The sequence below is a fragment of the Oncorhynchus tshawytscha genome, linkage group LG06, assembly GCF_018296145.1.
Source record: "Oncorhynchus tshawytscha isolate Ot180627B linkage group LG06, Otsh_v2.0, whole genome shotgun sequence".
Lineage (NCBI taxonomy): Eukaryota > Metazoa > Chordata > Actinopteri > Salmoniformes > Salmonidae > Oncorhynchus > Oncorhynchus tshawytscha.
In genome coordinates this window covers 62,175,402-62,188,219 of record NC_056434.1, presented here as the reverse complement: position 1 = coordinate 62,188,219, position 12,818 = coordinate 62,175,402, and the positions used below count along the sequence as shown (strand labels likewise).

Genomic DNA, 12,818 nt, shown 5'->3' with positions numbered 1-12,818 from the left:
ACACATTGTGACTGGTTGTGCTTATTATGCCCTATATCAAATGTAATACATTTTAAAAGTTAAAACGACACCGTATTTAGGCTATATTGAAGTCTTGGGTTCAAGGTGCGAGAGAAATAGCTGCTCGGATTGGAGAGGAGGCGGAGCAGCACATGCAATAAGCCTTCCTGAATAACTGGGCCTGCCCGGCCTACAACAGACTGCACATCTCAGTATTCAAGGGAAAAATACAGCCGGACTGGCCTGCTACTGTGCCTTTCTAGACCTTATAAAAACTGTGGAGAGCACACCCACAACTGATCCAAATGGAATGAAACATCGAAATCACAGGGCTGTTGGGCCGTTATTCAAATGACATTTTTTTCACTGCAATTTACAGCCTAGACTAGAGTTTTGAACTCTGAGCGAAAACAACGAAGAGCTTTCTGAGCTGCTTTATGTCATGTCTTCACTGTTATTTCACAGGCCATGACGCATCTGGCCTCTCCACCGCCGATCAGTTAGCCTATTCCTGTTTGTTCTTGTGTAGTCGGTCACATTGAAAATGTGTGCAGCTCTGAATGCTTTTATGCATGGTATGATTACTAGTTAGCCTATTGCAGATCTGGACAGACAATCCACCTACTGTGCCTCCATTGTCACTATGACTGGTGGATAGAGGGCCAGACAGACAGACTGGTAGACTATATTGACCTGTGGTGTAGTAAAAAGGTAGCGTGCGGAAAAGCGTAGTGCATCAGGGAAGCACCTGAACACCTTGATATGGGGAAGGCGCGTGAAAGCAGGTGAGGACATTTGTCTAGGATGGAAGAACTTGGATGGTAAAACCAGCAAAAGAGCAAACAGACCAGGGGGAGAAATACACAACCCTCCCGTGTCCAATAATAATAAAAATAACACACACACAAACCCCCAAAAAATAACACACACAACCCCCCATTGTTCATTTCTCAAACAACTTGCATGAGAAAGAGGTCGTTTAGGGTGAAGATCTACAGAGAGTTAACGTCTCTGTGGTGAACACCTCTCCCTCAAGGCCGTTTGCATTCAACCCAACATGCAACAAATCGACGGTCCTCCTTGCCTGTGGTGACATTGTCGCAACATGAAAAAGCCGAGCGATTTCATACAGCTGAATATCACTCAGACATGTCTGAATAAAAAAATTGTACCATATAGCCAGCTTTGTATTGAAAGGAGCTTGGAGACCCAAGGCAGATGGTCACTGCTGTGATGTGGTGAAGCAGCGGTCGAGACGCTGGAGCATCAGTTGATAGAGGAATATATCCCAGACAAGGTTATTCATTGATCTGGCAGTGAGTTTGTATTAGAAACCCTGTGAAATGCCTTTCCCTCTTACAAGCATGCAAATGAGTAATGAAAAGAACATAAATCTACCAATTTTATACAAAACATTTGTAGAGCTAGGATTTACTCAAAACGTACACAAAGTGTGACACACCAGGCGCGTGTCTACAGTCAGACAAGAGGGTTGGTGGGTGGGTGCTGGGCGGGCTGGAAGCATGTACACACACGGCTGAGATGGCTCGGTGACCTGGACAGGGCCTCCTCCTTGTGGAGGCAGGGCAGGGTGTTCTCTTCCAGGTGAACAGGCACATGAAACACACGCGATGGGGCAGGCCCCAGTGAGGCCTTGGCAAGGGTCACCGGGTCCCTGTCACAGCCTCTTCACCTGCACCACTGACAAGGGGAACCCTTGAAAGAGCATGTCCAGACACATCACCTCATATTATTCCTGAAGGACCTATATGCCCCCTAGTGAAGACATAGGGTAATAACATCCCTTGTTCCAGTACAGCAATGACAAATTACTTTTGAAACACTACCAGCTTCTTTAAGTCAAAATAGAATACTGATTATTCTGAGAGCATGTGCTGGATGGAACCTTAGAACAAGACTACAGTTGAATACACTAATGGACATATCAATAAACACAATAAAGTATCAGTAAATGTGAGATGGTAAGATTGAGTGTAAAAACATTGGCTCCTATTTTTAGTGTGGACCGACCAACACACCCCTTTATTCCTGCTGGCCAGGGAAAAGCCACCAGCATCGATGTCTGTCACCCCTGGGGTGGGAGAACTTATTTAGCCTCTGTCAGAGCCAGCAGACAGAAGGGAGATCACATAATCATCAGTGGTCTCCCTGGCTTCGCCTGCACTTTAAAGCCTAATCAACAAGGATAATAATCCTGATGAAAATAGTAATGGCTACTCTTCTGTTTATGTGTATGTTGAACTCCAGTGAGAACGGCCACAATACACATGTGATTTACTGGCTGCCTCTACAGCCTGGTCAAACTGTTGAACACTTAACAGTGCTGAAATACAGGAAGAGCTCAGACTTCAGCTTGCTGACTCTCGTGATTCGGCCCCTTTTGCTGCAGGCACTACCTTCAACGTCCAAACCATTAGTGATTTCTGTAATGCTAAAGTGGCGCTCTAGGGCAACCATTTCCCTTGCATTAATGTCCTACTTCCACTGCAGTGAAACAAAGGCTTATCCTAATGCCTCAGTCTACCTTAGCATGCTCCCTAAACAACTCCGGTTAGGATCTGGAGGGCAGCACAAAGAACCAAAAGGAGAAACAGATCCCGTTCCACATGTACATTTTTAAAGCAGAACAATTTATTATCAAGTACAAGAATATCAAACAAAGCAGAAAAAAATCCATCAGGTTCACAAAATTGTTTTGCCACAATCTGCGTCACTTTTGTTCGGTACAGTACAGAGAATGACTTATCAAGATTGCCGATTTTTCCACGTTAGCTTATATTTTAAGTTCTTGCTTTATTTTGTAAATGTGGAACTGCGCTGCTGACACCAGAGCAGAGTAAAAGGCGATTGACAGGAGTGTTTGGGTGTCAGAGTTCGTAAAGTGCTTTTGCCCCTTTAATACTAGTCAGTCAGTCCTTAAACAGGGCAATGGTTCCTAAGTCTTCTGTGGGCCAGGAGGAACTAGTCCACATAGGAAGAGGGGTGCCCTGCCTTTACTGCCAGTCAAAGGAGCGCTTCACCAGGCGGTAGAAGTTACGATTGTGCTCCCGGAGGTAGGAGCGTAGCTGTTGCAGCACGGTACTGTTGACGGCCGGGTGGGGACGCCCTTTGGACTCGTGCAGGCAGCGTTCTCGCCCCTCACTCCGGATGCAGAAGAACCCCTTGGTCTGGTTGAAGTAGAAGTTGGACGACATTATCCTGGGGGGCAGGTTGAGGAAACGCTCTACTTTCTGCAGCTCGGGAAGGGGGTCCCGGATCAAAGTGTCCCCATCAACGATGTGGATCTGCTCCAGAGGGAAGTGGCGCAGCCAGTTCCGCATATGCACGTCGTAGAAGCTACGCTGGATGGCCTTGTAGCGGGTGTTGAGAGCTCCGCTGCGCACCAGCAGATTCTCAATGGCCTGCACTGGCTTGTGGTTCTCCAGGCGGTTGAAGTAGACCTGGGTGTAGTCTGAGACGACGCGTTCAGTTGGGTCCCGCAGGATCAGCAGCAGCTTGATGGAGGAGTTCATGGCACGGATGCGCTCTGGCGCCAGGGAAGAGGTGAAATAGCCTGGCGTCTTCTCCACTGTGATCTGGTGCGGGTAGGAATAGGGCATCAGCTCACGGTACCAGTCAAAGCCCTTGGCGTAGTTCTCGTCCCAGTCGAAGAAGTGCACCTCTGTGGCGGCGGCAGCGACCTCAGGGTGGATATCTAGCATCTCCAGCAGGGCGCGTGTCCCCCCCTTGCGCACCCCAATGATGATGCTGTGGGGGGCATGTTTGCTAGTCCCCGGGGGTGGAGACAGAGTGACATTGGCAGTGAGTCCAGGGCCCAGATCCAGACTCTGAACAAACTCCGATGGGGCAGCATAAGTCTGGAGAACCAGGAGGAACACTGACACCAACAAGCAGGCCATGGTGAGGGAGGTTGACGTGAAGAGAAAAATAGAGGAGAGGGGATGGTCAGAGAGACAGGAGAGCAGTGGATCAGGTTTAGCTGTGGATCAGAGCCATCTCTTTGTGATCAAAGCTCACATGAACAGAGCGGCTGTCTTCGTCTGCCATCGAGCATGAGGAGGAGAAATCACAGCCAGTCCAGAGCACATCTGCAGAGACAGAAGGAAGAAAAATGTGCTTAGGTCTTCCCATTTGATTATCATGAAAAGCTAGCATAGCCCGAAGGCAATTTCTTTAACCTGACAAAGCTTTCCAGTAATTAATAGAATGCAAGTCTGTCTCAAGTGTTTCCTCTCTTTTCGTTATTATTATTCATCTCACTCGGTTTCAAGTGTTTCCTCTCTTTTCGTTATTATTCATCTCACTCGGTTTCAAATGTTTTCCTTCCATCTCCCCCTCGTCTCTCTCCTTTCCGTATCAGGAGTCACTTGTTTTAATTATATGGTGTAATTTCACTGGCTGAAAAATATTTAGATCTCTCAGCCACATTTCTGGGATGAACTATGCATGTGTCTGGCTCTGGGCCAAAACATAGGCCACACTACTTAAATGTTGTTTTACCGGGGGTCATAATCCTCACTCAAATCAATACACTTAACCTTCACCCGGGACATTTCAATGAAGACAGCAGGGGTAAGTGTAAAGGACAAAGTGTGACTGTAGAAATAAGAGAAGCTTTTAGTTCTGGATACTGTACCTTCTGATTTTCTATACATGTGAAGCAAGATCAAAAACAAGACCAAGAGAACTAGGACAGGAGGACTAGGATTGAAAAATACTGGATAGACTCTGAACAGCCATAACATTTGAGTCCCCCTGACCTTAAGTCTTCCCAAATTCTTTCATCAGGGAAACAAACTACGGGAGAGGTCGATTCCTCCATGCAAGTCAAAATAACTGCTCTGTTGCATAAACATCAAATACCAGCAAAAGGTCATGGTAAGGCTCTCTAAATAAACTCCCAGAATCATTATCCGGCTGAAAATAGGCTTCCCTGCTGGAAACACCCCCCAGCATAGGCTGGTCATGCTGGTGACCAGCCGCCACAGTGTTATGGACACTGGTAGTCTCTCGTGGAAAGACTACGTAAACATAAATGGTACCATAGATCTGTCACGATACGTGATGCGTGAGATCCAGTAGTATTAGTTCCGGTGTTCGGTTTTTTTCGCCACTGGTTATTTGGACAAAAATAAATAAAAAATTATTATTATTATTTTTTTTTTAATCACACTTTCGAATATCGAAACGGGAGGGAACATTTGTCCCATAGACTTGTCCGTAACAAACAAAGAGAGAGGACGGAGCTCTTCCTTCTGGTTCAGATCCTCATTCTAGTTATTCTCAACACGTATGGACCCAGAACTGAAATCATACTTTCGTTCTGTGTTAATTAACCGAGATAAGGACCAGACGTTTTGGACACTGGTAACTAAGCTAATCACAAGCATACCAGTCATGCTGGTCACAAGCAAAACTAGCATCAATTCAGCTTGCAAAGTTATGTTTTATTCCTATTGGGATCCAGTCAAAGTGGGGATATCCAAGAATCGGAACGTGTATTCACCCACAATCTGCATTCAGAATGACAGCCAGGCTTAGAAAGATTTATAAATACCTAAAACATGAAACAGGAACAACCATTTCAGCAATGGTTGCAATACGTCCAACTAACAGATTGGATTAGTTTAGAAAAATCTATATGTTAATCATGTTTGTGTAGCATAAGATTGAATTAATTCAATGTATACGCAAAAAAAAAGGTGGAAAAGTACCGAATTTTCATACTTGAGTACAAGTAAGACACCTTAAAAGAAAGACTCAAGTAAAAGTCACCCAGTAAAATACTTGAGTAAAAGTATTTTGTTTTAAAATGTATGTAAAAGTAGAAATCATTTTACAATGTCTTATATTAAGCAAACCAGACGACACATTTTTAAAATTTTTTAAAATTTACAGATAGCCAGGGTCAACACTCAGACATCATTTACAAACAAAGCATTTGTGTTTAGTGAGTCTGCCAGATCAGAGGTAGCAGGGATGACCAGGATTGTTCTCTTGATAAGTGAGTGAATTAGACAATTTTCCTGTCCTGCTAAGCATTCAAAATGTAACGAGCACTTTTGGGTGTCAGGGAAATTGTAAGAAGTAAAAGCACATTATTTTTGTCAGGAATGTAGTGGAGTAAAAGTTAAAGTTCTCAAAAATATAAATAGTAAAGTACAGATAACCCCCCCCCAAAAAATGACTTAAGTAGTACTTTAAAGTATTTTTTACTTAAGTACTTTACACCACCGCTAAAAATATATTGAAACAAACTATTCTAAAAAGCTAACGGCAATAGACCATGCTGGTAAATATGATGATTTACATTTAAGACATTTAGCAGGACGCTCTTATCCACAGCGACTTACAGGACAAATTAGGGTTAAGTGACTTGCTCAAAAAGGTACAAGTAGATTTTTCACCTAGTCGGCCCAGGGATTCAAACCAGTGACCTTTGGTTACTGGCTCAACGCTTTTTACCGCTAGGCTACCTGGGCATGGTCAGCTTGGTCACCAGCATCACCAGCTAGCCCATGCTGGTCAGACCACCTTGACCTGCTAGACCATGCTGGTCAGACCAGCTAGACCATCTAGACCAGCATGGTCACCAGCATACGCTGGTCACCAGCATCACTAGCTTGACCAGCTAGTCAGTCAGCCTAACCATCTAAACCATGCTGATCAAACCAGCCTGACCATGCTGGTCAACTAGTATAACCAGCTAGACCATGCTGGTCAGTCCAGCATCCAATCAGCACTGACCATACTGGCTAGGTAGCTAAGCGTTTGGGCAATGTATAGGGCTGTGGCTAGGTAGCTAAGTGCTTGGGCAATGTATAGGGCCGTGGCTAGGTAGCTAAGGGCTTGTGCAATGTATAGAGCCGTGGCTAGATATGAGGTTTGGGACTAGGAGTAGGTATGGCCGCTGGGGCAGGGGCTAGGTATGGGGACTGGGGTTAGGGAATGCAGCCCTGGGGGCTGGACCTGCCCTGCAGCACTGTGGGTAGAGGAAAAGGTGCTCTACTGTAAACGTCTGTGCAGGGAGCCACTTATGCGCTGTGACAGGCGAGCTTGCCTGTCAGTGTTTCAATAGTGGAGCGCTGCCAAGTCCAATGCTAACAGCCAGGCGCGCTTCCTGTCTTATCCAATTCCCCTCGCTCCCTCTCAGCACACCGTCACCTGGAATGAGCCATTGTTTCACATCCCGCTGGGCCGCAATGCTTTATTCAAGACGTGATGCATATCTTCATGGCTTTTTTTCCGTCACACAGCTGCCCGGCACACGATCTCAGTATCTGGGAGAGCATTTAACTCAAACTATTGGACTGAATGCTGAGGGAGAGAGAAAGGGAGTACTGGCAGGTTACAGACAAGACACTGGCATTGATTTATAGTCCCGAACTAGGTAAGAGGTCACGTTGTAGTTGGCTGAGTAAAACAACTAAGATAGAACTTTCCGAAGGCACTGTATATTTTAAGACCCCTAGACTTTTCCCACGTTACGTTACAGCCTTATTCTAAAATGGATTAAATAACACAATTTCCTCAGCAATCTATCCACAATACATCATAATGACAAAGAAAAAAGCAGGTTTTTAGAAACTTTTGCACATTAAAAAGAAAAATACCTCATTTACATAAGTATTCAGACCCTTTGCTATGAGACTTGAAATTGAGGTCAGGTGCATCCTGTTTCCATTGATCATCTTTGAGGAGGTTTCTACAATTTGATTGGAGTCCACCTGATTTAATATTCAATTGTTTGGACAGGTTTTGGAAAGGCACACCTGTCTATATAAGGTCCCACAGTTGACAGTGCATGTCAGAGAAAAAAAAACAAGCCATGAGGTCGAAAGAATTGTCCATTGAGCTCCGAGAGGATTGTGTCGAGGCACAAATCTGGGGAAGGGTACCAAAAAAATGTCTGCAGCATTGAAGGTCCCCAAGAACACAGTGGCATCCATCATTCTTAAAAGGAAGAAGTTTGGACCCACTAAGACTCTTCCTATAGCTGGCCGCCTGGTCAAGCTGACCAATCAGGGGAGAAGGGCCTTGGTCAAGGAGGTGACCAAGAACCCGATGGTCAATGACAGCTCTAGAGGTCCTCTGTGGAGACAGGATAACCTTCCAGAAGGCCAACCAGCTCTGCAGCACTCCACCAATTAGGCCTTTATGGTAGAATGACCAGACGGAAGCAACTCCTTAGTAAAAAGGCACGACAGCCTGCTTGGAATTTGCCAAAAAGGCACCTAAAAACACTCAGAACATGTGAAACAAGATTCTCTGGTCTGATGAAACCAAGACTGAACTCTTTGGCCTGAATGCCAAGCGTCACGTCTGGAGGAAACCCGACAACATCCCTACGGTGAAGCATCATGCTGTGGGGATGTTTTTCAGCGGCAGGGACTGGGAGACTAGTCAGGATCGAGGCAAAGATTAATGGAGCAAAGCACAGAGAGATCCTTGATGAAAACCTGCTCAGGACCTCACTGTTAATTACGATAAATTAACAAATAAAATAAAAAAAGTTTTTGCCTTGTCATTATGGGGTATTGTGTGTAGATTACAATTGAATTCAAAGCTGTAACGTAACAAAATGTGGAAAAAGTCAAGGGGTCTGAATACTTTCCGAAAGCACTAACTCTTAAGGCAAGTTAGTGTACTCGCCCTGAAAAAGAATGTGCTATAAACATCTTCATGTTTTACATCTGCAATCGTTTAGCTACGCCTACCTATGACAAATGACCCAACTATCACACACATACGGCACAATTCACTGACCTGTGATCTCATTTTACACTTTGTCAGAGGCTGCAGACACTGTGGCTTATCATCTCATAGCATTACCACTGAGAGCCTGAGCCAGCGTAGCTCATGGTTCTACCCTACTATTCATCATCCTAGCAGGCACAGCGGGAGAAACAACAGGTTTTCTGCTCCACGGGAACCCAGCTCCCACTAATTACTCAAACCAGCCAGCCAGCTATATCTAAGGCAGGAGCCAGAACAAACCCTCATTCATATTCAGTGGGTTCCCCGTTCAGTAACATGTGGTGAGCAGCAGGTATTGTACTGCAGAGTTAGTTTTCTTAATGACACCTCAGAGGTCTGTTCATCCAGAACAATTATTGATTCTATGGAGCTTGATTACCAAACCCTTTGTGCAATCAAAACAGTATCATTTTTGTGCCTGGTTCAGTTGCGGGGATTTACTATTGATATGTAGGCATGTATAGATGCCCACACACACACACACACACACACACACACACACGGCTCAGAATATCGGCTGGTATTGCATGAATGTAATCCATGTGTTTGATGTGTTCGATACCATTCTATTCATTCTGCTCCAGCCATTACTATGAGCCCGTTAGCCCCAGTTAAGGTGCCACCAGCCGCCTGTGACACACACACACGCACGCACACAAGCACTGTAACACACTGCACTTAGTGCTGAGAAGACGGTCTCTATTTACGGACTGATCTTTGACTCGTTCAGTCAAAAAAATAAATACAGAGACTCATTTCGTTCATTTGAGTTGGTAACGCCCAGAGCATGCAGGACCCTCTACCGGTGAACTGAAAACTACAAAGAAACATGACTCTCTCGATCACATGCCGTTCACCATAAGGGGCTTATTGGAGCTGTCGTTTGTGACTGAGACTTGTAAAAGTGTGCTTTAAACAACGTACATTTATTGATTGCTAGGGATACAAATAAGGTGATTTTTTTAGTACATTTTAAACAAGGTGTAGTTGTGGCCGCAAACTGGACTAGATTGCGAACGACTAGGCGGAATTAATTACTTGATTGCCGTGAGGATGATTACATTATTTGTGCAACATTATTTGCGAACTGCAGCACCCCAAACAATTAGTTCTTGAGTTCGAGTTTGTTGAGCAGAGGCTGTGTATGTACAAAGTGTCCATCATAACATTATATTAATTGCACCATGTGATCAATTATCAGCTCTAAACATGTATTTTTCTTCTCTATGCTGCCTGCAGCCTCATCTATTTTGCCTGTGCGCATATACAACCATTGTTTGTCGGAGCACGTCTCCGGAGTCACCAGAGGAGCGCATATTAATAAGCCTGTTGTAGAATTCATTGAGGCCAGCAGGTCAAACTAAAACTAAAGACTAAAATGAATGAGCCATTCAGAAAAACAAATCATGACACTAGTCTGTATAGAGAGTTGTTCATAAAAAACAAAATCATTCGCAAACTGCATATCACTAACTGAGCTGTGCTAGACTACACTGTAGTCACACTGGCCCTTTCTGTGGGCCACTGGGTCGTACTGTGCCGGATGGCCCTCGGCCAGGCTCCAGGGGCCTGTTACCATGGTGAGGAATAGCCAAGCGGACCGGACGCCAGCGGAGTGTGGTGATAGATTATGTTGGGAGGTGAGACTCAAGCCCAATCAAAACGCACCACCGCTCTTCTTGCGGAGGAGATGGAATGATCAAAACCAACTGCAGCTCACACACACAGTGAGGTCAGGGCATGGAGCCATCCTTCCATCTTTCTTATGCTCTCCCCCCCATCTCGTTCATTCTGTCGTCACTGTCGTCTGCATAGCGAGATGTTACAAAGACCTTAAACCCAGTGCCCATTCATCTACAGTACAAGCAGAAAGACTAATTGTCAGCTTTCTCCATTTCAAACACCCTCTCTTTTTCTCCCTCTTAGATGCCTGATTACAACTTCAAAAACACACACACGATGCCTTCATCGCGAAAGAACTGCAGTCCTTGACCCTAGGCTGGTTTACAGTTTGTCTATAGACATGTCTAAACAATTAAAATGTCTATTTTTTTATTCTTTGATCCCTTCTTTGCTTTCAGGCCCACGTGGAAGGGATGGTATGGGGAGGGGGGTTCCTGGGTGGAGACATTTTGGATGGTTGGGGAAGGGAGGTTGGAGGCTCACTTCTTTGTTAATGTTCCTTGACATACTAGGAAAGAACAATACATAAGGTCGTGGCGGGCTACCAAGGTGGGCTCCCGAGTGGCGCAGCAGTCTAAGGCACTGCACCTCAGTGCAAGAGGAGTCACTACAGTCCCTGGTTCAATTCCAGGCTGTATCACATCCGTCCGTGATTGGGAGAACCATAGGGAGAGGCACAATTGGCCCAGCATTGTCTGGGTTTGGCCAGGGTATGCCGTCATTGTTATTTACAATTTGTTCTTAACTGACTTGCATAATTAAATAAAGGTTACATTTACAAGGTAGCATGCTAGTAGTTAAAGGGTTAGCTAACATGCTCGTTAAGTAGTTAAAACTTAGTAAGTAGTTGCAAAGTTAATATGTATCTAAAATGCTAAAGTTATCCATGTGATTCGAACCCGGAACATTTGTAATTTACAGTGCTATTATTGTCTTAATTTAGACTTTTACGGATGGGAAAATAAAAAACTTCTAATTTTCTGCACATGCTGGGGAATTGTTGCAATATTCAGGAGTGTTTTTTTAAATTTAACTAGGCAACAAATTCTTATTTTCAATGAAGGCCTAGGAACAGTGGGTTAACTGCCTTGTTCAGGGGCAAAACAGATTTTTACCTTGCCAGCTTGGGGATTCGATCTGGCAACCTTTCGGTTACTGGCCAAACACTCTATAACCACTAGGCTACCTGCCGCCCCAAAAGGGTACTTTGGTTTAGATGAGAAGTTGCTCACATAGTTGATTAACAGTTAGTTAAAAACATGCTTACTGACTACTGTGATTTTTACTGAAATATTGCTGCTCAGCCAGAATGTAGAGTTGCCAAGCCATGGCCAAAGGTAAGACAATGTAAATTAAAAAGTAGAGTCTACAGACTCTTCTCAACTCCCACCAGTCTGAATAAGCCCTAAGCAACAGTATGAGCTAGAGCAATGGACTAGTAACCGAAAGGTTGTAAGATCAAAACCCCGAGCTGACAAGGTAAAAACCTGTTGTTCTGCTCACTGTCCCTAGGGAGTCATTGAAAATAAGAATTTATTGCAAAACAGACCTGAAAGAAAGACTGGGTCGTGTTTATTAAGACCTTGAAGCAAAACTTTTGTTTGTGCAACAGAAAACTGAAATTATATTTATGTCCAGGTTGTCCTTTTTTTTTTTTCTTTCTTCCCCAGTTTGGTTATTAATAAATATAACCCTGAACTCCTCGGTTGTTGTGGTTTACTGGATATTGCTACACTGACGTATGCCACTAATGAATGTTTCAGAATACAGAAAAGAAACATTTAAACAGAACTCTATGGAGAAAATGTTAAGGACACATTAATTTCAATGTATGAAAAATACTTTTTTTTTTTAATCATTAAGCGCCAGAGAAAGAGTACAGTACACAAGCTATTCAATAGCCCAGGTTCTTGCGACATTCCTTGTAGACACTCTTTGCAAGGGCAGGAGGGGTTGGTAGGAGACTTGCTCGCTCATCAAATTGCTGTTAGACTCATGTATACCGTACCTACAACGCCCCCTGGTGGCCAACAAGTAAACATTTGGCCATTTCTACCCACTTGGCAGCTAAACGATTTGCCAAATCAAAGTGTGTTAATCGCATACACAGTTCATCAAGTGTTACAGCGGGTGCAGCGAAATGTTTATGTCACTTGCTTCTGACAATGCAGTAAGATGTCAAACAAGTACACAAATAATTCAATTGTGAAATAAACACAAAAGACACCAGAAATCAACAACGGCGGGAACGAATCCAATTAACAATCCAAATTGCACTGTAGCAGCAATCAAAATGCAATCTATACATATGTACACGGGGGAAATTTTCACAAGATATAGTACAACCGATATGTACA

The 12,818-nt window shown here is 44.2% G+C and overlaps 1 protein-coding gene across 4 annotated transcripts in view; it reads right to left on the bottom strand.

The window, feature by feature from the left end:
• Nucleotides 1-2,630: 2,630 nt before the first annotated feature.
• LOC112252840 (heparan sulfate glucosamine 3-O-sulfotransferase 1-like) overlaps nucleotides 2,631-12,818 on the bottom strand; it is a 30,664-nt gene continuing 20,476 nt past the window's right edge. For 2 of the 4 annotated variants that reach the window (XM_024424500.2, XM_024424498.2), the window contains 2 exons: nucleotides 4,039-4,109; nucleotides 2,631-3,898 (listed from right to left, as the gene is read on the bottom strand). In XM_024424500.2, coding sequence (XP_024280268.1) covers nucleotides 3,015-3,898; nucleotides 4,039-4,075 — 921 coding nt within the window. In that variant the 5' untranslated portion in view covers nucleotides 4,076-4,109 and the 3' untranslated portion in view covers nucleotides 2,631-3,014. Of the gene's footprint in view, nucleotides 4,110-12,818 lie in introns of all 4 variants that reach the window. The other 2 variants (XM_024424501.2, XM_042323483.1) reach the window with 1 other exon arrangement.